The 24784-nt window shown below is 31.2% G+C and overlaps 1 protein-coding gene, 1 long non-coding RNA gene and 2 pseudogenes across 3 annotated transcripts; 3 read left to right on the top strand and 1 right to left on the bottom strand.

The window, feature by feature from the left end:
- The first annotated feature begins 728 nt into the window (after positions 1-728).
- LOC112772921 (cation/H(+) antiporter 18-like) lies at positions 729-3205 on the top strand (annotated as a pseudogene).
- Positions 3206-3462: 257 nt separating this feature from the next.
- LOC112770574 (BES1/BZR1 homolog protein 2-like) lies at positions 3463-6496 on the bottom strand (annotated as a pseudogene).
- Positions 6497-8972: 2476 nt separating this feature from the next.
- Positions 8973-14445, top strand: LOC112771511 (uncharacterized). Of its 2 annotated transcripts, none has more exons than XM_025816277.3 (9): positions 8973-9307; positions 9514-9716; positions 10849-11030; positions 11129-11413; positions 11516-11574; positions 11667-11703; positions 11823-11894; positions 12698-13028; positions 13751-14445. In XM_025816277.3, exons 1-9 carry the CDS (start codon positions 9187-9189, stop codon positions 14294-14296), a joined length of 1836 nt encoding a protein of 611 aa, XP_025672062.1. In that variant the 5' UTR covers positions 8973-9186; the 3' UTR covers positions 14297-14445. The 2 variants fall into 2 exon arrangements, with proteins under 2 accessions (XP_025672062.1, XP_025672061.1); XM_025816276.3 differs by having other exon boundaries at positions 9044-9307; positions 9505-9716.
- A 244-nt stretch (positions 14446-14689) lies between these two features.
- Positions 14690-15801, top strand: LOC112771512 (uncharacterized). The gene is made up of 2 exons (XR_003187099.3): positions 14690-14923; positions 15030-15801. It is a non-coding gene; the product is annotated as an uncharacterized lncRNA (long non-coding RNA).
- The last annotated feature ends 8983 nt before the right edge of the window (positions 15802-24784 follow it).

Raw genomic sequence — 24784 nt, 5'->3', positions numbered from 1 at the left:
ATCATTTACAATAAGCATTATTTTATTTTAATATTGAATAATGGACCTTAAGAGTTACTAACAAATTTTATTTTATCTTATTGTTTAATTTAGTTAGACTTAATTTATAAAAAGACTTATAGCATTATTCAAATAAATATGGACTTTAGGAGTTACCAACAAATTTAATAAACCTTATTATTAAAGATAACGAAAATATTTGTTATTGTAATAACAATGTTAATGGGCATAATTAATAGAATTATTTTTTTATAAATTTTGTCCGAGCAAGAATAATATATTGAGAATAAATAGATAATAAGAAACTGAAAATACTTCTATTAAACTACTCTTCTACCTTAGTCCATGACAACAATAAAGAAGTCTCGTGGCCCACAAATTCAACCCAACAGAATACATAAATTCAATTACAATTTTAGTCTTTATTATCTTATCTTTATCTTCTCTTTAATTGTTTTTATCTTATCTTTATTTGCTTTTATCTTTCATAGGACAATGTTCTATATATATTTAGTTTTACCCTCATAGTTTACAACACACTTCAATTCAATTCAATTCAATCAATCAAGAAATACAAAGTATAATATTCTTCATCTCTTCTTTTCTTATTCTTTCACAATTTTATCAAGTAAAGCGCGGGTTAGGAATCACTTCATGATCTATTAACTACTGCGCTCTTTCCACACTAGGCCTTCCTGCTGTTGGAGTAACGTGCAATAAATTTAAGTGAGAGTCTGGTGTAGCTTTGGACTTTGCAGGGTGAAAATGGTTACCAATGCTACTTCTGCAAGTGCTTGCCCCCCACCCATGAAACCAACATCAAATGGTGTGTTTCAAGGAGATAACCCTCTTGATTTTGCACTCTCGATGGCTATTTTACAGATATGCCTAGTATTTGTAGTCACAAGAGGATTGGCATATATTATAAGGCCTTTGAGGCAGCCAAGAGTCATTGCAGAGATTGTGGGAGGAATATTACTTGGGCCATCAGCATTAGGACGAAATAAAAGCTATTTGAATGCTGTTTTCCCCTCCAAAAGTCTTATAGTACTGGATACTCTGGCAAATATTGGCCTTTTGTTCTTTCTATTCCTTGCAGGCCTAGAGTTAGATCCTAGATCTTTGCGTCAAACAGGAAAACAGACCCTTGCCATTGCTATTGCTGGAATAAATATACCTTTTGCCTTGGGAATTGGTTCGTCATTTGCTCTTAAAGAAACAATTGCCAAAGGTGTAAATGGTACTGCATTTCTTGTGTTTATGGGTGTAGCTCTATCCATAACTGCTTTCCCTGTGTTGGCTCGTATTTTGGCCGAGTTAAAACTTCTAACCACCAATGTTGGTAGAATGGCTATGTCAGCCGCAGCAGTAAATGATATTGCTGCTTGGATTCTGCTTGCACTTGCTGTTGCCTTGTCAAGCGATAGCGAGTCTCCACTAGTGTCATTGTGGGTCTTCTTATGTGGATGTGGTTTTGTTATTTGTTCAATCATCATTGTTCCTCCGATTTTTAAAAGGATTACACAACGATGTAATGAAGGCGAGCCGGTGGATGAGATATATATATGTGCTACATTAGTTGTTGTTTTGGCCGCGGGTTTTGTTACAGATGCTATTGGAATCCATGCCATGTTTGGTGCATTTGTTGTTGGCGTGATGATTCCAAAAGATGGACCATTTACCAGTGCTCTTGTGGAGAAAGTAGAGGATCTTGTTTCGGGCATTTTCCTCCCACTCTTTTTTGTGTCAAGTGGATTGAAGACCAACGTATTCACCATTCACGGCCTGCAGTCATGGGGTATTCTGGCCTTAGTTATTTTCACTGCTTGTTTTGGGAAGATTGTTGGAACCATTGTTGTATCACTCTTCTGTAAAGTACCCTTGAAAGAGGCTTTAGCTCTGGGATTCCTAATGAACAGTAAGGGCTTGGTTGAATTGATTGTTCTCAACATTGGCAAAGATAGGAAGGTTTTAAATGATCAAACCTTTGCCATTATGGTTCTTATGGCAGTATACCACATTCATTACCACTCCTCTTGTCATGGCTGTGTATAAGCCTGCAAGAAGGGGAAAAATAGATGATTACAAATACAAAACAATTGCAAGGAAGAACACAAACAGCCAATTGAGGATTCTTTGTTGTTTCCATAATGCAAGAAATATTCTATCAATGATAAACTTGATTGAAGCCTCAAGAGGAATCCAGAAGTCCGGTGGAATTTGTGTGTATACAATGCACCTCAGAGAATTTTCTGAGAGGTCATCAACAATATTAATGGTACATAAGGCAAGGAAAAATGGGTTGTCATTTTGGAATAAGGATCGTCCCTCTGATGCTGATCACTTAATTGTGGCATTTGAGGCTTATCATCAACTGAGTCAAGTGTCTATCAAACCAATGACCGAAATCTCATCTATGGCAGACATGCACGTAGACATTTGTGCAACTGCTGGGGGGAAAGAAAGCTGCAGTAATCATTCTTCCGTTTCATAAGCACCAAGGATTGGATGTCTCATTAAAGACAACAAGAAGTGATTTTAAATATGTTAACAGAAGGGTCCTTGAGAATGCTCCATGCTCAGTTGGAATTCTCGTTGATCGTGGCCTTGGTGGTACATCCCATATATCTGCAAGCAATGTTTCTTATTCCATTACAGTGCTTTTCTTTGGTGGAAGTGATGATCGCGAGGCCCTTGCTTATGGTGCTCGAATGGCCGAGCACCCTGGCATAAGATTGGTGGTTCTTCGCTTTGTCGTGAAACCAAGTACCACAGGAGATATCGTTAGAGTGGATGTGGGAGAATCCTCTTTCAGCACCAAATTAATCTCTGAGGATGAGGAGTTCCTTAATGAATTCAAGGCGAAAGTAGCTAACGATGATTTTGTGACATACGAAGAGAAAGCAGTAAAGGATGCAGCAGAAACAGTTGCTGTGATCTGCGAGTTCACTCATTGCAATTTGGTTCTTGTGGGTCGAAGGCCACAAGGTGAATTGGCATACGCTCTCAAGAGAAATGAATACCCAGAACTTGGACCAATTGGTTCTTTGCTGGTATCTCAAGATTGCCCGACAATAGCATCCGTCTTGGTAATGCAGCAGTATCAGAATCAATAATTTGGTTAAGGTTGTGTTAACAAATGATTTGGTCAATTTTAATTCATTTTTGGTTTTTAACTTGTCAAGTGTTTAGATATATATATCCGAAAGGCTAAGGTAGAAGAGTAGTTTAATAACTTCTTATTTTATATGTTAACATTTTTTAATAATTTTGTTAAGTGAGAATAAGAATGTTATATATATATATATATATATATATATATATATATATATATATATATATATATATATATATATATATATAATTGATGAATAATATTTAATTAGATTTTTGATCTTCTAGTCCATTCAATTTTTAATAAAATAAATAAAAATATTAAAATTTAGATATGACACCAATACATTATGAAATACTTAAGAAACATAAAATTTATAATTATTAATTTTTTTTTAATGTTCACATATTTTTAATGTAGCACCAGCCACTGTTTTTTAATTTTATTGGATCTTCACGCTACTCTTGTTTTTTTTTTTTCCTATTTCATTAAAATATTTTTTCTCCTTTCTTTATGGATTTTAAAACATAGACAGTTCTCCTCCTATATTCTTTACGCCCAACAATCTGGCCGAAATTTCATTAAGCCCGCGAAATCCATGCCCAAAAAATTTTATCCCTAACATTTCATTAATAATATCACATTAGCAAATAATGAGTAAATCTCAAAATAGTCCTTCAGATTGAGCTCATGCACCAATGTTACCTCTGACTTTTAAAATGCTCTAATTGCACCTTTTAGATTGAGCTCCGTGCGAAATCCTGGTCCTTCTACCCATTTTCGGCGTGACTCAGCAGCCGGAGCGCTGAACTAGCGGTTTGTGGTCCACGTAGGCAGCCTTAAACGACGCCGTTTTGCCTGGAGGTAGCCCTAAACATTGTTTTCAACATCTGGCCTTTCCACAGCCTAAAGTAAGTTCCAACTCATCCACTCCCACCTCATGTATCCTCTCACCCTCCCATGGCTTCACTCTACCATTCTCAAAGTCAAAATCCGATGGTCTTCCTCTCTCTGCAGCCTGGCCCCATTGCATGCCTTCATTTATATCCATGGAACTCTGGGGAGTGATCTGCTGCATTGCTGGTTTTCCAAGGTTAAAGGTAGGCGATGGAGGAGCAGCCGAGGCAGTCGTTGTCTGAAAACTAACCCAGCGACCGGAGTCCACAGTGGAAGCATCAGATTCATCACACTCAGGAATGGTGAAAGTAGCCAATTGGTGGTGGCAGGAGGGGCTGGATGGGGCGGATACCGTGAAGAGAGGATGGCGGAACGAATTAAGAGAGGAGACATTGGAGAGGGATTCGAAATCCGCCTTCCTTTTAGAACCCCTGGAGGTTGGGGAAGAAAGAAGAGGGGTAACATGGGCACTATTGGATATTCTAAGAGGAGGAAGGTTTGTGGGGATGGAGGTGATGTTATGAATGAATGGTAGGAGGAATGAAGAGGGGTTTTGAAGGTTGGGATCAATGCGAGAGGGGCTGGGGAATGATGAGGAAGTTGGGGAATGATGAGGAAGTTGGGCTAGCATGGTAGGAAGGAACAGGGCTTGGGAACGCTGATGACTGTGGGCTTGGCTGTAGTGAAGAACAACCACTCATGTTCGCTGGAGTTCCTCCAATCTCACCTTGCGGCCTCTTGCATCCCTGTCATCAAAACACAGATCTCAATCAAGATTTCTAGAGTGAAACTAACGGAACATAATCAATCATCTAGAACTATCACAATGACACCTGATCTCAGATTAACACTACAAAAGCTAGTTAGATCGCAAGCCTCCAAAATCAAATCAACTTTTTAGCAAGATTAGAAAGTGGATCAACAAAGCAAGCAAGAAAGAGCAAGTAGATATGAGAAGAAGAGAAGTAGAAGAAGAAACCTTGCGGTAGGTAGTACTGTCCTCTTCTTAACAAGCAATGGAAGTACCCTCGAGGCTGCCTACGTGGATCACAAACCGCTAGCTCAGCGCTCCGGCTGCTGAGTCACGCTGGAAATGGATGGAAGGACCAGGATTTTGCACGGAGCTCAATTTGAAGGGTGCAATTAGAGCATTTTAAAAGTCAGGGGTAACATTGGTGTACGGGCTCAATCTGAGAGACCATTTTGGGAATTTACTCAGCAAATAATCCTCCTACCCTCACAAGACCACTTCTAAACAAAGTTTCTGACCCACTGCTATTGCAATGGCACTTTTTTAAAGGATTGATTTTGCAGATTATCAATAGCGAACACGCATCTCTTGTTAGACTCACACACGTATGATCCAGAAGTATAGATATTTTGATATATCTATATCAGAGACTTTGCCATTCAGTAATTGCCTTGCGATTCTGTTTCCTTCCTCTTATGCTCTTAAAAAAGACCGTACGAGTAAATCCGTTTTTTTGTTCAAATGTGTGAGTAAATCCGTTTTTTTTTTTTTTCTGTTAGGTAGATTAGATAACCTCAATTTTAAAGGAGGAGGCGAAATGCCGTGTGAGTTAAGATTCATTAGCCGAATAAATCCGTTTAATCTACTACAAGTTAGTCCGTTTTTTTTTTATGTCGCTTATTTTAATGAGCCTGCGTTTTTTAAATGCGTAAATAGGCCAGACCCAATTATTTATTACTGGCCACAGTGTTTCTGTGAAAGCTTCAAAAGGTTAGGCAAGTCCAAAAAACAAAACCCTTGAATAGGTGAGGGGAAAAAAATAATTAAATATAAAAAAAAAAAATTGCAAGAGCAGGAAAACCGGCTGTGATAGTGGTCCACAGTTGGATACTTGTATTAAAGTCAAAAGCCACACAGTAAGTGTTGGAAATTACATTGGGATATGAGCCACTTTTATTCCTATTAAATAAGTAGGATTAGTTTAACAGTTAGCTCGCTAATTTATTTAAATAAATATGTATAATTTAAATTTTATTTTTTGTATATAATAATTTATTAACTAACAACAAATTTTTAAATAAAACTTATCTGCCACAGACTAATTTTTTATTTGATTATTATAAAAAAAAAATTTACTCATATTTTCTGGGTCCCACATTCTCTCCTTATATCTCTTTAGGTTTCCAATTTCCATCAAACTCTTAACCATCTTCAACTTTTGACTATTGTCACACTAACCCTCTCGATGGATATGATCATATGAACATGGTTTCCCTGTGAAGCTTAGGGAATATTGGTAGTCTATGTAAAATTATAAATATTTTCACGCGAGATTACATATCCTGCCAAGAATCAACGGAATCTTATTACACTTTATCCAGTTAATAGAATTTGAACTCAAAATATGGAGTATGAAGCAAACCTTGAGAAAATGTGATATTTATATGCAAACCTATTTTTATGACTTTGCCACTTTGCCTATTATTACTAGAGCAAACTTCAGAAGCAGCCATTCTTATTTATATTGATTAGTAATGTTAGTTAGTATACACATTTTATTAATTTCTTTAGAACTTTTTTTTAACATAAACTTATAATTAAAAATAAGCTAATAGCTAAATGCTGATAAAAAAGAATAAATTAGAATGACTTTGTAATATTATTATTATTATTATTATTATTATTATTATTATTATTATTATTATTATTATTATTCGTACTATATACGGAATAATATATAACGATATATAAAATATTTGATATTTAAATAATTTAATAGTTAATATAGTCAAATAATTTATTAAATAATTTAATATTTATCTTAATTAAATCAAATAAATCAAAAAATACTTTTAAAAGTATGTCACACAGTTAACTATACTATTAATTGAAAAAATCTCATTTTAATTATACTAGTGTATATACTTGTACAATGTACAAAAAAAAATCTATTTCTTTATATTTATGTCGGAAATATGTTTCTAAAATAAGTTATTCATAAATATATTTACCTTATATAAAATAACTTCATATATTTTTTGTTATTTATACTAACATCAAATAATAATCAATAAAATAAAAAAATCACAAAGTATTTATATTTAAAAAAGAAAAAGTGTCGTATGTAGTAAACAAATAACTCAATATCTATAAGAAAAATGAACTAAAATATTTTAAACTGGATTTATTATGTATTCGCTAAATGTTGTCAAAATAATAATAATAATAATAATAATAATAATAATAATAATAATAAAATTATTTATTTGAGTAGTAAAAAATAATAATATATTATAATTATTGACAAATTTCACAATAATTAATAATTAAATATTAATAAATCTAATTATTTAATACATGATATTTTCTAAAAATAGCATCAACTTGTAGACGATACCAGAATGCGCCACGACAGCATATTTGACTCTAAAATTTACGCTTATGAATAATAAGAAAAAAAATACTATATATAATATGCACATAAATATAAGAAAGAATAGTAATAATTTTTAAAAAAATATAAAATAAAATATTAAAATTATTGATCACCGTAATATAAAAAAAGTCACGATGATTATAAAAAATATATGAAATAAAATAATAGAATTACTAATAAATCTTCACATACCTAATCATGTAATGTTAATTTAGAGTTAAACCCTATTTTGGTCCCTGAAATTGACGAGTTGCACTAATTTAGTTCCTAACTTTTCAATTGCTATACTTTGGTCCTCCAAATTTAAAAAAGTGCACCAATGTAGTTCAACGCTTTTAGTGAGATAACTCAAGTCTTACCATGTTAGACATATTAAAACGACGTTGTACATATTTTGACGTTAAAAGAGCACTAAATAATGTCATTTCAGGGTTTGAACAATATCAAAAGGGAGGGATATAACGTTTTAGTATTGTTTAAACCCTCAAACGACGTCATTTAGTGCCTTCTTTAGCGCCAAAACGCATACCACGTCGTTTTAATATGTCTAGCGTGACAAGACTTGAGCTATGCCACTAACAGTGTTGAATTCCAGCGACGGAAGATACACAAGAGACTATATTGGTACATTTTTTTGAATCTCGAGGATCAAATTGTAGCAATTGAAAAGTCAGGGACCAAATTAATACAACCTGCCAATCTCAAGGACTAAAATGGGATTTAACTCTGTTAATTTATCTATGATTGATTATATAATATTTTTTTATAAAATAATTGAGAAAAGAAAAATATTTAAATTGGTACTAAAATGTGCCACATTAGTATATTTGATATAGAATATAATTTATTATAAAATTAAAATTATTGAATCATTGATTAATGATTGTTTCACTAAAACATAAAAAAATTATAATAATAATAATAAGAAAGAATTATTTTAACATAAATAATTATTAAATATTAATTTACATATAATTGATTATATAATATTTTTTTAAATGATAATTGAAAAAGAAAATGTATGGAAACTGATATCAGAATATATAACGTAAACAGATTTGGTGTTTGAATGTAATTCGTTACAAAATAATATAACGATAATATATAGTAAACAACTTTTTTTTTTTTTACTAAAGATAAGAGACTCGAACCCGTAGCTTCTTAGATGAATTTGAATTATAATTCATTGGTTATATAGTAAATTCTCTTTTCATTATTATATGTACCCTGCTAAGGACAAAGCCACAATATTAAAATATTAATCTTTAACCTAATATGGTTTTAATTGGTTTTTTCCGGCATAATAAAGGTGAGGTAATATTAAATGGTATAATCTCTTCATATTTATTTAGAGGTTATGAGTTCGAATCTTTTTATCTTTAATTAACAAAAAAAAGGTGAGGTAGTCTTAACACTTAACAGAGATTTGGATCCTTAAAGTTTAAATTTTACTTTAAAAATAAAATGTGATCTCTCATTATTTATTTTATAAGTGAGACAAAAAATAAATATTAGAAATATCATTCAAGCTAACAGTAACGAGGTTTAATGTGGAACATGTTTCCCAACCCAAGATTTTCCCATTTTCCCACCATTAATCTCTCTCTCTCTCTCTCTCGCAACTGTGTCCCACACTCACAGGCACACATTGCCATTTCCCACTGGCACTGAAGTGAGTACCAACTAGACACAAACTCTTCTTAGCTCTCTTCAACTCACAAGCCACTTTGTTGTTGTTTTCTTCCTTGATCTCACTCACTAACACACATGATGTCATCAAGCTACCACAACCACCACCTGCATTGTTGTGTTCTCCTCACATTCTTCATTTTCCACTCTTCTACTTCCTTTGTTCTCTCACAAAAAGGCCTTTACTTTCCAACTTCAGGTATATATTGTTTCCTTTTTCATACTCTCTTTACTCTTTGGAACCTAACCAAAAGTTTTAAAGAACCAACGTTTTTGCTTACAACTATGACAATGTAGGGTGATATACTCACTCAAACCTAAAAGGCTGTTAATTTTCTTGCTAAGGTGAAGGGGTGAGTGAGTTAGTTCACTTGTACTTATGGAAGCTTTGTTTAGTTTTTGTAGGGCAAGAAAATGGAGGAAATGTTTTAAGGCTTTCTTCTAAGGGGTTAAAGCCAGAGAGGTATATTGGGTTTGAAATTGCAGCAGAACCATTTGAGAGCCCTCCATTTCCCTTAGCTGCAGAGAGAACAAGAAGAAAAGACCCTCTTGATGGCTTCAAAGTCTATACAAATGGATGGAATATCACTGACCACCATTATTGGGCTGTAAGTTCATCAAAACCCTTACTAGTAGTTTTTTTCTTTCTGTGTCTGCTAAGCATTGCTACTTAAATTTCTTGTTCTTGGACTTGCATATGATTTTTCAGTTTTGGATTATTTGCCAAAAGGGTGGAGCTTTTTAGGTAAAGTGAGTAAGAAAGGATCATTCTTGTCTTTGAAAGTGTTACATGTTATGATGATAACCGTGTTTTCTTTGGGGCCTTTTGTAGCTTTATGCAAAATGTGAATGCCTAGATAAGCTTTTATCAAAAGAATGAACATTAAAATTTTTTTTTTTTTGTGATGGTTATGGGAGCTAGGAAAGAAAGGTAAAGGGAGAGATAAAATTTTTATTTTAGTATTTCAGCAAGGATAGAACTGTAATTTTATGTTTTGATCACCTAAAGCTCCCTATTTGGGACAAGGCTAAAATATAATTAGAAAAAGTATAGGTAACCAACAAAGTTTTTGAACAATGTGTAAACAATATGAATTAATAGGGTTAAAAGAGTAAATTTGATTAGTAGCATTAAATTAGAGTGTAGTGTATTTTCATTTGATTGGTGGTTGTTCATGTTGTTCAAAATTTTCATTGTTCCCCTAGCACTCCCCATATAATTATAGCATTCCATAGAATTCACAAGAGGCAGAGAAGGAAAATCACAAGGAGAGGTGAGATTAACACTACTCATAACAAAATCACTCACACTAAAAATCATTTCTCATAGACATGGCAGTGTTTTGGAAGGTTTATGTAAAATCTTCATTAACAATAGTTGAAGATAAGAAACAAGTTCTACTGTGTTAAAATCTGGTTTCAGATTTCTAGTAAATGATAACCAATCCTTATATAATTTGCTTTGTACATAACTTCAAACATATGCATGTCACATAAGAAAGCAAGATGGCAATGCAAGTCAATCACTATGAAAGGGAAACACAATTAAGTGAGTACTGAACTTGTCCACCTTCATTTTCGCTTTTTTTTAAGAACCCTGTATTATGATACTTCAAATTTAGTTGTTTGTATCATTCTTTAGTTTCTCTTTTATGGTTATTTTAAATTTTTGTTTCTTTCTGTCTTTAGTACTTTACAAACCAATTCTACTCACTACTATTTTTTCACCATAAAATGCAGTCTGCAACATATACTGCAGTTCCGATATTCGTCATTGCAGCAATCTGGTTCTTGGGATTTGGCTTGTGCTTGTTGCTCTTCGTCTCTTCTTACTTGTGTCGTAAGCGTGAGCCTTATGGTTACTCTCCAACATGCTATGTTCTCTCCCTTATTCTCCTGATATTATTCACAATTATAGCAATGTACAAATCTCTCCTCCCTCTTTCTCATTTGGTTTTCTGGTTTCAGGTTTATTTTGACGTGTATTACAAGTTACTTACTTGTCTCGATGTATTTACAGGATCGGATGTGCGGTCCTCTACATTGGACAGGGAAGTTTTCATCGTAGTACAACGAAAACATTGCAATATGTCGTAGATCAAGCCAATTCTGCCCAGGATAAACTCAGGAGTGTCTCGGATAATCTTGTTCAAGCAAAGCAGGTTGGAATTGATAGAGTTTTTCTCCCGGCTAATGTTCAAACCGATATTGATGCGGCGCAAACAAAGATCAATGCTGCAGCTGGCACACTTGCTGAGCAAACAAAGGAGAACTCCGACAACATACAAGATCTCTTAGATTCTGTGTAATGATTTTAGTATTAGGACTTTGTCTGAAATTTTTTGTGTAATCACTTTTACATAAAAACTGAAACAGACATGCCCCTAATTCCTTGAAATTGATACAGGAGGATGGCACTTATCATCATAGCTGCTGTTATGATAGTCTTGACATTTCTTGGATTTTGTGAGTCCCTTTCTATCACTCAATTTAGATGGAGAGTTTCTTGATTCCTAGTGGTATTAAATTGATGTTCTGATTTGTTGTTTCTACTTCAGTGTTCTCAATATTTGGCCAACAGCTCCTTGTGTATATGTAAGTAAGATATACTATCATATCATATCAGTTCTGTGATTTATTTTCTAGCAAACTTAAACTTCACTTCTTGCATCATATTCTATTCTCATGAAATTCTTTGACATAAATAATTGCAGCTTGATAATCGCAGGATGGATTCTTGTTACCGGTACCTTTATATTATGTGGCTTGTCCCTCGCTCTCCACACGTAAGTCTCCTTCTCCCTCCCTAAAATGGTCAAAAGGGACATGGACAGACTATTTTGTGTCCTTTCTGACAGGAAAGAGACAGATACTGAATGCAGGAAAGAGACAGATACTGAATGCAGATACTTTTTCTTTTATTATCATTATCAAATTTTTATAATTATATTTTTATTAATTTATTTTTTATTCTAACTTGTGTGTGAAAAAAATAAGGTAAATTAGACTTTTTATTATTTTTTCTATCTTATATTCGGTTTACCACTAAACAAAATATAAAAACACTCATTTTTGTGTCTTTGTCTTTTGTATCCGGTTCTAAATGACTTGTTCTCAAAACCAAATGCAGTACAAATGGAGAAGTATCATGTGTAATATTACCTAACTTCAAAGTAGATTGTTAGGGAATTGGGCATTATGGGTGTCTAAAGTCTTACATCAAGTAGCCTGGATGCTTAATATTGTATTTAAGGAGAGCAGTTCTTTCCCTTTAATAGCTAGCTTTTAAGCTGGGATTTGGATCCTTTAAAGTTTGAATTTTATTTTAGAGACTAAAGTGTGATCTTCTATTCTTGAATAGTTTTTCTTTCATATTTATTCTTGGTCCCACTTATGAAATAAATGGTGAGAGATCACACTTTACTCTCTAAAGTGAAATTAAAACTTTAGAGGATCCAAATCCTTTAAGCTGTAGTTTCCCACTTTCCTTAGATACTTATCAGAGATCCGTGTAATCTACATGTGATGTTTATATTAACAGTGTGAAGCTTATTTAAATTCTAACCTTTAAATATCTTGCATTTGATAGTGTGACAACAGACACTTGTGTAGCGATAAATCAGTGGAACATGCTTCCCAGTGCCACTGAAAGCACAGCCATGGATGAGATTATGCCATGCTTGGACAAAGCCACTGCAAAAGAAACATTGCTAAGAAGCAAAGAAGTCACTTCTGAGCTAGTCAATTTGGTCAACCAGATCATCACAAATGTTTCCAACATAAATTTCGCCCCAAATTTCACGCCTCTGTACTATAATCAATCCGGTCCGTTGATGCCGCTCCTTTGCGATCCGTTCCGGCCTGATCTGACTGATAGACAGTGTGATCCTCGTGAAGTGAGCGTAAGCAATGCCACAGAGGTACATTAACAGAACCTTCATCAAAATTTATTGTTTTCGGCCACTATTTAGCCATCAACTCAATTCTTTTAGTCTAGTTTTTCTAGTACAGTAATCCAACAACATACTTTATCCTATGCTTTTAAACATTGATGACTAAACAATAAATTCTGATGACCCTTTAGCATTCCTCTTTTGTAAAAGAGTGCACATTAACATTTCTCAGTCAACAATCAGCTAGTATTTTTCATTTTTTCTCTGCACTAACAACTCAAATTATTAATCTTTGCTCATTCACTATTTTATTAGCTGATTGTTGGTTAAAAAACGTTGGTTCCTTGAAAAAATTGTTTATAAAATATAACATTAAAAACCTCTCGAAATCTAGAAAGTGATCATAATGAGCACCCAACCTCCAAAAATCCATAGATTTTCTTTCTCTATTTGTTTTTGCTTTATGATGAATTTTTTTTTCTTTTGGGGTTCAACAAGTATCGAACTTTAGACCTTTTAGTCATAAAAATCCTGATACTATTTCATGATATTAGTTCTTCTAAAAGTTTAAGCTGATAAGAAAAAAAAGTGACGAATGGTTATATCTCTAATATATTCATTTTCTTTCTCAACTCTGTTTTTCATCCTGTACAAATGACTAATTAAGATGTACAGATTAGAAAACAGTAATTAAGACTATCTGATGAATATACGAGACATATTGTGTTGAAGTTTGCATTATGATGCAGGTTTATAGCAACTTTGTGTGCCAAGTTTCACCATCTGAGATATGCATAACCCAAGGACGATTAACCCCTACATTCTCCAACCAAGTTACCTCTGCAATAACCGTCGCAAACGCCTTGAACAACAATGCTCCTTCCCTTGTTCAGCTACAAGACTGCACCTTCGTTCTCGAAACTCTTACCGAGATATCAACCAACCATTGTCCTGATCTAAGCCGTTACTCCAAATGGATCTACATTGGATTGGTTATGATCTCTTTCTCCGTTATGTTCTCTTTGATCTTTTGGTTTGTATATGTAAGAGAGCGAAGACACCGTTTGTATGCAAAAGAATCTAAAGGATATACTCCTCCGCGAACACCAGCACGGGGATGGATACCAGGACGAGCACAACCACCACCGCCACCACCACCACGACCGGCTAGAAGATCGCTGCCAGCACCAGCGCCACGAAGATCGTTGCCAGCACCACCACAGCGACCTGCACTACCGGCACCATCAGTACATGCGCTTGAGCTTGCTCAAGTCCCTGCATGGGGACAAGGATGATTAAGAAAAAAACTATGTTACTGCCATGTCCTAGAATTAGGTGCAAGAACTTGTTTTAGCTACTTTTTGTGTATTGTTTGTAATTTTGTAACATCTTTGTATGACACTGACACTAGTAAGAATTTGTAATGAAACGCCATTATTTTACATGTCTTCAAGGATGCTATAGCTATGCGTATGTATAAAAAGTTGATATATGTATTTTGAGGGGTTAAATAGTAATTTACACTAAAATTTAATTTTAAAAATTCAAATTATTGCCTATTCAATTTAATTAAATTTAGTTAATAAAAAAACTTAAATATGTAACATAGTCTCTAATGCGTGCTTCAATCTTATCTTTCAAATAAAAAATAGTTTCATTTGGATACATATCTATCTCGGGCACTATATTTGTGCACCGGCCATGTTGAATAACACCATAGTTTCAGAGGAGGGAAATTGAGCAAATTTTGTTAATATTTTCTTTTTAGTAGCTGCAATAAATATGAGTAGATACCTATATAAGGGAATGAGATTGTGATCCTTTGTATGCATAGTTCACTTGTGACATTTTACAGGCTGCATGTGAATTTGGTTGAAACTGTTTGTCAAAATTGACATTTTATACCATCTCATTTTATTTTTGTGAGTCTCTAATGAATATGTAAATGTTGCCCAAGAAACAATAATTTATATATGTATCTCTGGGTCACTTTATTTTTCTCTCATTCTTCTTCTTCTTCTTCTTCAGATCTCTTTATCACCGGATAGCTTTTCTGTCATTTGGTGATGCCGTGCCAAGAGCATGGTGGTCACCAATGTCGTGGTGGTGGATACAGAGGAGGAAGCGGTGAAAAAGAGTAGATCGATGGAAAGAACTGGGCGGCTGCCATAGAAAGCACATGCAGCGAGACTAGGCAAGCGGGGAGCACAGCAGCGGCGGCCACAAGAACAGAGCGGTGAGATATATTTATTTCCTGTCACGGTGAAAGGGACAACAGCAGTGATGGTAGGGTTACGGCAGTAGAAGAGGTTGCGGCGGCAGTTATGGTGGACGAGGAGTCTAAGGCAGCCGTGGACCCAGTGGTCACGGTGGAGTTCGTGGTGATAGTTGACATGGTGATGGGATAAGGTGGAGGATGCGATGACGGTCGTGCATACTACAGCCATGGTGGTCTGGGTCAAGGATTGCAACCAGGGAGGAGGCGGATGCCGAGGTAGGTACGGCAACGTGTGTGGCGGCGGAAGCTGCTACTGCTACAACTATGGGGATTTTCTTGGCATTTTGCAACAAACTGTCCAACAAGCCCTCTGAGAACTAACGAGGAAGTACATCCGTGAACCGTGTTAGCACATTTGCATTAATTAAGGGTTATTGTGTGTGAATTAATACAAACTTTAATATAACAAATAGAAAAATACATGGTATGTAAAAATCATTCTAATTAGATGATATATGATATATCTATAACAATATATAATGAGAAAATTTATTTTGGTGTCCAAATTTTTTTTCATTTTTATTCTTTCTAATAACTTATTCTCAGTTACAGAATTTCCAATACTTTATTTTTATTCATGTTCACCTCAATATAACTTCTATAATTATTTCATTAATAGGATACCCGTTTCTTTCGTTAATTTTTCTTACATCACGTGCATAATACTCCATTAGTACAGGTCGGTTACAGAATTTTCACTACTTTATTTTCATCTATAATAACTAATAGGATGTCAGTTTCTCCTCTTAATCTCTCTCACTTCACATTACTGGTTACTCCATAATAGAAAAAAATTTCCTTTATTTCTCCTCCATCTTCTTCGCATCCTTCTCACTTCACCTAAATATAATGTAAAACGTGCCAGTTACCGAGAGAGTATTAGACGAAGAAAACAAATCGATACACCAAGAGGACCAACTAACATGAAAACACCATTATAAGATATCACAAATATACCCGCTTATACTTCATTAATAAATTTATGTTGTTAATTTATCATTTAATATGAATTATTTTTTACGATATATCTATGTTACGAGACTCTTAGTACCAATTATGTATAATTTATTTCTTGAGTGTACCCTTAAATTATCAAATTACATTATTTTTATCTTAATAATAAATTTTCTACATATACAGATACTCACAATAATAGTGGAGCTGGTTCAAGTAATATACCGAATGGTCCAAATATGGATAGGAATCCTATATATTTATATTTATTTAATTAATAATAATTTATTTTTCTTAAATTTTGATTCAATAAATTTTTTATTATTGGCCTAAATAATATTATTATAGATATTAGAGTAATTACCCAAATCAATCCCCGAGGATTTTAGAATCGGACATTTTAGTCCCCAAGAAAAATTAATACACGGATCAGTCCCCAAGGTTTTACTCCGGCAGACAAATCAGTCCCCAATTCATTTTCCGGCAGAGTAATTACCCAGATCAGTCCCCAAATATTTTAAAAACGGACATTTTAGTCCCCAAGAAAAACTAATGTACAAATCAATCCCCAACTTTTCTCTCTATTAGACATAATAGTCCCCCGTCCAAAAATAAAATAAAATAAAATAATTATTATTATTAATTGCACAATAATATTGTACTATATTTTTTGTATTTTTCAGACAAAAATAATGATAAATTTATTCATTAGATATATATATAGTCACTCAATAATAATAATAATAATAATAATAATAATAATAATAATAATAATAATAATAATAATAAAAAATTATTAGAGATTATTTTACAAGAAATTCAAAGTTAAAATCATTTGATATTTTTGTATTTAATATAATCAAAAGATGTCCTGTGTAAAAAAAATTATATATGTTGATATTAAAAAATATGTATTAAAACAAATATTTTAATTTAAATTTATATTAAATACATATTTTTTTAATACAAACATATTTTTTAAAATAGTACATCCTTTGATTATATTAAATACAAAAATATCAAATGATTTTAACCTTAATTTTTTTTGTAAAATAATCTCTAATAATTTTATTTATTATTATTATTATTAATTACATAATAATATTATACCATAATTTTTTGTATTTTCTAGATAAAAATAATGATAAATTTATTCATTAAATTCTTATATATGTATTTATATATATATATATATATATATATATATATATATATATATATATATATAGTCACTCAATAATAATAATAATAATAATAATAATAATAATAATAATAATAATAATAATAATAATAATAAAATTATTAGAGATTATTTTATAAGAAATTTAAGGTTAAAACCATTTGATATTTTTGTATTTAATATAATCAAAAGATGTACCATTTTAAAAAATATGTTTGTATTAAAAAAATATGTATTTAATATAAATTCAAATTAAAATATTTTATTTTAATACATATTTTTTAATATAAACATATATAATTTTTTTTACATAGGACATCTTTTGATTATATTAAATACAAAAATATCAAATGATTTTAACTTTGAATTTCTTGTAAAATAATATCTAATAATTTATTATTATTATTATTATTATTATTATTATTATTATTATTATTATTATTATTATTATTATCTAATAATTTATTATATATATATATAATATAAGAATTTAATGAATAAATTTATCATTATTTTTATCTAAAAAATACAAAAAATATAGTACAATATTATTGTCCAATTAATAATAATTATTATTTTATTTTATTTTTTGGATGGGAGACTATTATGTCTAACAGAGAGAAACGTTGGGGATTAATTTGTACATTAGTTTTTCTTGGGGACTAAAATGTCCGTTTTTAAAATCTTTGGGGACTGATCTGGGTAATTACTCTGTCGGAAAATGAACTGGGGATTGATTTGTCTGCCGGAATAAAACCTTGGGGACTGATCTGTCTATTAATTTTTCTTGGGGATTAAAATGTCCGATTCTAAAATTCTCGGGGACTGATTTGGGTAATTACTCTAGATATTATTATATTGTCTGTACAGAATTATAATCTCAATTATTAAATAATTTAATAATTTTTTAATATAATATTATATAGATATAAAATTTTTATAACTGTATTATTATAAGAAAAATATATATGTTCAATGTTTAATAATATATTTGTTATTAAATTTTTTGACTCTGTAGCAAAAAAATATAGTAGATAATTCTGGTATATATTTTTTAATCTTTTTTCTACAATTTAATTTACCATTTAATTTGAATTATTTCTACAATATCTTTATGTTAATGTACTCTTAGTACTATTTATCCGTAATTTATCTACGAATGTACTTTTAAAATACATTATTGTCGTTCCAATAATATGATTACTATTATTCAGATACTCATAATAATAGTGGTCCAATTAATATCTAATAGAATTTTACATTTCATATCTTTTTTAATATTCTACAATTCTTTTAAACGTTTTATTTAATACACAAAAAAGGTTTAAATATTTTTAATAAATATATATAACATTATAAAAAATAAATGATAATTTTTTCACTTAATAAATTTATTATATGATTACACTTGAATCATTTTTCAAATGGTAACTTTTTACTGCCTATCATGTATTTGTATTTTTCGGTCACTATCTATTTTTTTTAGTTATTCAAAATTTGAATAATTATGATATTAATGGGTATGATTTGTTTTGTTATAAAGTAACCTCTCAATTACCACTGATACTGTACAAACTTAATTCAATGAACAATTTTATAATTTTGTTAATGTGTTCTTTTTACATTCTATCAGAAATTTATGGAAATAGATCTGATCAAAACAGTAGACGTGAAAAAAATATAACTGATTAGTATTCTACTTTTTTTTTCTTTATATATTTAGTATTGTGACATAATTTTAATAGGTAAATAAATTTATAAAAAATTATTATTTTATCCTTATATGTTAGCATATTAATGTATTCATAGTAAACATTAAGTGTGAATATAATTGATGTTAAAAATTTTATTTATTTAAGATCATTACAAGAACCAATTATAAAAAAAGAGTGCCAATGCCTAACAAAAAAATTAAAATCTATACACAAAAAATTTTATAAAAACCAATATAATACTTAAAATATTTATTTGCCAATTAAAATAAAAAATATGTAAACTTTAGCGAAAATAAAAAATAGTTAATTTAAAAAATTTTATATTTTGTTGAATTATTTTGTTATAATTCACACAAATATGACAAAATAAAATAATTAAATAAAATGTTAAAAAATTTATTTATTTAAGATCATTACAAGAACCAATTATAAAAAAGATTGCCAGTGTCTATAAAAAAAATTAAAATCTATATACAAAAAATTTTATAAAAATCAAAATAATACTTAAAATATTTATTTTCCAATGAAAAATATGTAAATTTTAACAAAAACAAAAAAAATAGTTAATTTAAAAAAATTTATATTTTGTTTAATCATTTTGTTATAATTCATACAAATAAGACAAAATAAAATTATTAAATAAAATATATTTTAAGAAATAAAATAAATAGTAAAAATTAAAATGATAACTCTAGGCGAAAGCATACAAAATAAAAATTATTAGAAATAATAGAACAAATAAAATATGAACCAATATTATCGTTATGTATTGTATTATTTCGATCAGTAATATTTAAACATTTAAAAAACATGAAACAAAACATACAAACTAAAAAATTTAGCCAAAGACAAAAATCGTCATACCCTATATAAGATAATTAATTAAAAAATGCTATAAGACAACTGATGCAACAGAGAACTTTATATAAAAAAAATTATGACTTTTTAATATGGATATAATTTTAATCTTTAAATCTTTTTCATTGATATAAATATTTTTGTTTACAAACTTCAATTTATTGACGACTAACAACTTATAATTTTTTAATAGACAATTTGATTTCAAAGGAGCTCATCAATATATGCCAGAAGATAAAGACAACGAACTTGAACATCTGTTTTATGCAACAGGTACGTATTAATTATCATTAACTGAGACATACTAGATATACTAGAAATATATTAACAAATATCAATTACAGTAAGAAGGATTTCAAAGTCTCTGGAGTGCATGGAAAGATGAGCAAGCAATTGCATCAATCGAACCAATGGACAATAAAGTAATTTTTTAAATTAATTACTGTCAAAATTGCATTAAATATACATACTTCTATTTCTATGTTAGTAATCATAATCATATGTTATCTAATAGGTTCATTCCCTTAAATTTATTCTATTGGTTGGGGAGGATAAGTTAAAACAGACAAGACCCAATTCTGGAAGATGATAAAAAAGGAAATACTTTTCAATAACATACAAGGTAATGCAATCATCGTAATCAGAATGTTATTGATATGCCTATTATCTATCTCCTTTCTATATTCTTCATGTTTCATTAAATAAATGGAAAGAGTTTATGCCTAAAATATTAAAAAGTTACTCTGAAATTGCAACGGAAATTATGTTTCCCATGTTGAAAAAAAGTTGCAAAAAATAATTTTAAATCAATGATAATAAATTAAACATTTTTCTTTTTCCAGCAACAAACTCACAGAAGCGGAACCAACTCATGTTAGTAAAGAAGAATATTGCAGGTACCTTATTATAGATTAAGAAACTGACAAAATAGAGGTAATATCGAATAATTATAGATTTGAATGCTCTACAGAGGGTTTAATGGCTTCTTTTGTTGTGTATGTGTAGGAAATCCAATCTCAAACAAAAATTTTCAATTTTACAGGTTTTATTTTTTTATTGTTAAATTGTCGTTCAAATATAATGAAATTTGTATTGGCATATGGTATATTTTATTGATTTCTAAATTTTGTAGTTCTTCAAGGCTAAAGAATTTATTGATAAGGAGATGTATGAGGAATTGCTAAAGATTTTTACTCGGTTACAAATTCAGAAATTACTTTAGGTTTATCTTAACGTTTTTATTTATAGTTTGTTCTATAATCACAAAAAAAAAAGACAATTATTTTTCTTCTTTACACTTTTTGTAGGCATAAGAAAGATTCTTCAAATACAGATCTGTACTTTGACTTACCATTAAAAAAAAGTCCCTAAACAAAGAAAAAGAATATAACTTTTAAATATGGCTATTTTTTGTAAACAATCGTATTTTTCTATTTATTTTTATGACTTTGAGTTAGATAGAAGAAGATAAAATATTATTGTAATAACTATTTTATGGATTATGTTATTTGTAGGTAAGTGATGTATGTGTTTATTATAATTAAATTATTTTTATATTATTATTATTGTTTATAGATAGATAATATATTATTATTTTAATTTAAACATTTTTATATTATCATTGACTATTCTATATTATTATTTTTATGTTATTCGAATTTAAAATTTTAAAATTTATTAAAATAATTAACATTAAATCCCATAAAAAAAGTGACTAAACACCTGTTAAGCCGCTAGTTATCACTAACGAGGAAGTACGTCTGTCGTGGATTTTGTTAGTAAAGGGTGGTTGTGTGAATTCATTGAATATTACGCTTACACAGGTCTTTTTGAGCTGTGAATGAGAAATATAAAGTAATATGGAAAAAAACAAAAATTAAATAAATAAAAATAGAGTTATGTTACGTGTCCATTAAAATTAGTTACTAAAATTAGTCACTCGTATAAAATATATGTTGGAATATAAATAAAATAAATTAAATCACACATATATTTATACACAAATATATTAGTGACTGATTTTAGTATACAAATAACATTTTTAGTAAAAGTATGTAAAGCCTTTAGGGATATGTCCGGCTTCAATGCAACTTTCCACATCTAAAATTATTTCTGTCTATAGGTTAGCTTGAGAATAGCATAATTTTATAGTTCATTTATGTCCATCTATATTCACATGATGTTTGATGAAATGCCTCAAAGACTTTTCTTGTGTATATAAATGAGATAAGCCTCAATGTAGTTCTTGAAGTTGCACTCGAGCCTTATAGTAGTCCCTGAACTTAAAAGTTACTCATATTCATCCCTGAAATTGCACTCTGGGACTCAAACTTGTCCTTCCGGTAATTTCTGCCCACCTGGCGCTACCAGAAAGCTGAATTGGCAGGCTTCGTGACACGTGGACATTACAACGGCTAGCTAATGTGGCAGAGTAAACTGTCCGGAATCAATTTGGTCCCTCAAATCAAGTTAAAACCCTAATTCCCAATTTTAAAGCCCACAGCGCTCTGTCTTCTCTTCTCTTCGTTTCTCTGTTCTTGTCTTCCCCACAGCGCTCTGCTCAGAATAATTGCTGTTTTCATTTGCTATAGTATAATCCCTAACACTGTATGTAGAAAAATCAAAGCACCAGATCATGACATAACCATAAATTCACAAGAAGTACGATTAACCATAGAAAATTTTAATTTTCACAACATATCCGACTTCACCCAGAAAGAAAAGCTGATAACCTTTGAGCAACAAAACTCAATACACACAAGCTTAAAATTTGTAGCATAGAATGAATATACAAAATATTTCTGGTGGTTTTTTTATTCCCTTAACTATTCTATCTTAATATTTGATGTGACAAAGAAAGGAATGGGGGAAAAGGGTAAAAGTTGACAATACAGAGTACAAACTCTAATTTCAAAAGGTTTTCAAATCACAATTCAGTACTTCAGTTTTTACTAAAAATCATGTATGATTTTTTGCCCCCACCATACCATTATATTTTGGTATCTGGTCTTATTCTATCAAGAATGGAAATTCTATTTAATTAAAAAGAGTAATAAAATAAGTCATCAACAAATAGAAGCTCCAAACTCCAACGCAGCCCAATTCAACATGAACAAAGAAAACTAGGTTGATGAGTTACAAAAATTTTAATTTTGCAATGCAGCAAATAAAAGAAAAATCTTGAAGAATTTATAGCTTGAAGGGGAAAAAGAGGCTTACCAAATCTCAAGGTGTGCAGGGTCAGAAGACCCTTCCTTCAAGGCATCAATGAGTAACTTCTCATTCATGACGAGGCACTTTACCAGCACTTTATTCGAAATCTTTTTTGGATTGACATAAACAAAGACATATTCTTGGTTAAGTTGGTTTCAGTTCTCTACAGACACCTCCTCTACACACAATCACAAACCACGTATTAAAAATGATCAGTAAATACTAATTATAAGCTTCAGGCTGCATATATCAATTTGCTACATCTTCTCTTGATACCACAAGGTATCTTCTAACTTTAGCTTAATTGACTTGATCCTCATATTAGATTGCATAGCCTAATCCTTCGTCTAGTATAGAAGCCCAAGGATAGTGCAATTTTTCGGCATGAATTGCCATTATTTGTGGTTATCATGGTTCATTGACAGCTACCACCTTAGAAAGCTCAAATTTATTTTATAATCTAAATAATGAACCTCTGTAATTCACTCAATCAATCACATATCAGTATTTGATGGTTTTCAATAAATCATCAACTCAAGAACAAATAATCCTATAAAACTCTCTTACACCGATTAGATAAAAATTGTTCTACATAGCTAGTGCTACAAACTTAGGGCACGTTTCGTTTCCCTTTTTACTTTCTATGTTTTCTGGTTCTTGCAAAGAAAGAAGTGAAAACAGAAAACAGAATTTTCAATTGTTTTCACTAAAGAAGAGTGATAATTAATGATATTTGTATATTTCACATAAAATATATCAAAATTAAATGATTTCGTTAAAGAAAAAAAGAGAACAAAATGGGAAATTAGTGAAAGTGTTACCAGTGGAGGGATGTGAGAGGGCGTCATCGAAGAGGGCTTGGGGGCCGGTGGCGGTGAGAAGGTAGCCGGAAGAGAGGAAGGTGGCGTGAACGACAATCGCACAGACGCCATTGATAAGTATAGTGGAGAAGAAGAGACCTCTATGTTTGTGTTGTGATTTGAGAGGGGAGACAATTCGTTAGGGTAACGTTGAGGAAGGGAGGGGGTTAGCGTGAAACGACGTCGTTTCATGTCATTTTGGCGCCACAGCAAATACTACGTCGTTTCTGTTATGCCAACGTGTCAAGAAAGAGGCCAACTCACCTTTTCGGTAGCGTTAGGTGGGCAGAAATTGCCGGAAGGACGAGTTTGAGTTCCGAAGTGCAACTTTAGGGATGAATATGGATAACTTTTAAGTTCAGGGACTACTATGAGACTCAAGTGCAACTTTAGAGACCACTTTAAGGCTTATCTCATATATAAATAGGTCGTAAACTCTTTCATTTATATTCGTGGGATTTAATACATACACAAAGAGAATTAATAGCTTTGACAAGTAAACAACCAATCACCACTGAAACGTTCCCCCAAATTGCACAAGTGCCCCTCCCATTGGTACCCCTATGCGCCTTAATTATTATCTCATGTGAGTGAAGGGGAGTGTTAGGGGAACAATGAAAATTTTGAACAATATGAACAACCACCAATCAAATGAAAATACACTTCACCCTAATTTAATGCTACTGATTAAATTTACTTTTTAACCCTATTAATTCACATTGTTT

This window comes from Arachis hypogaea, chromosome 18, assembly GCF_003086295.3.
Source record: "Arachis hypogaea cultivar Tifrunner chromosome 18, arahy.Tifrunner.gnm2.J5K5, whole genome shotgun sequence".
Classification (NCBI taxonomy): Eukaryota; Viridiplantae; Streptophyta; class Magnoliopsida; order Fabales; family Fabaceae; genus Arachis; species Arachis hypogaea.
The sequence above is the reverse complement of the archived record's forward strand: the minus strand, read 5'-3'. Positions and strand labels throughout refer to the sequence as shown.

Excerpts from the sequence above, each read along its gene's own strand:
- LOC112771511 (XM_025816276.3), top strand. The coding sequence starts at position 9,187 with ATGATGTCATCAAGCTACCACAACCACCACCTGCATTGTTGTGTTCTC. Across the intron at positions 11,031-11,128 it reads TTATTCACAATTATAGCAAT|GATCGGATGTGCGGTCCTCT; the intron begins GTACAAATCTCT and ends ATGTATTTACAG. Across the intron at positions 11,414-11,515 it reads CAAGATCTCTTAGATTCTGT|GAGGATGGCACTTATCATCA; the intron begins GTAATGATTTTA and ends AAATTGATACAG.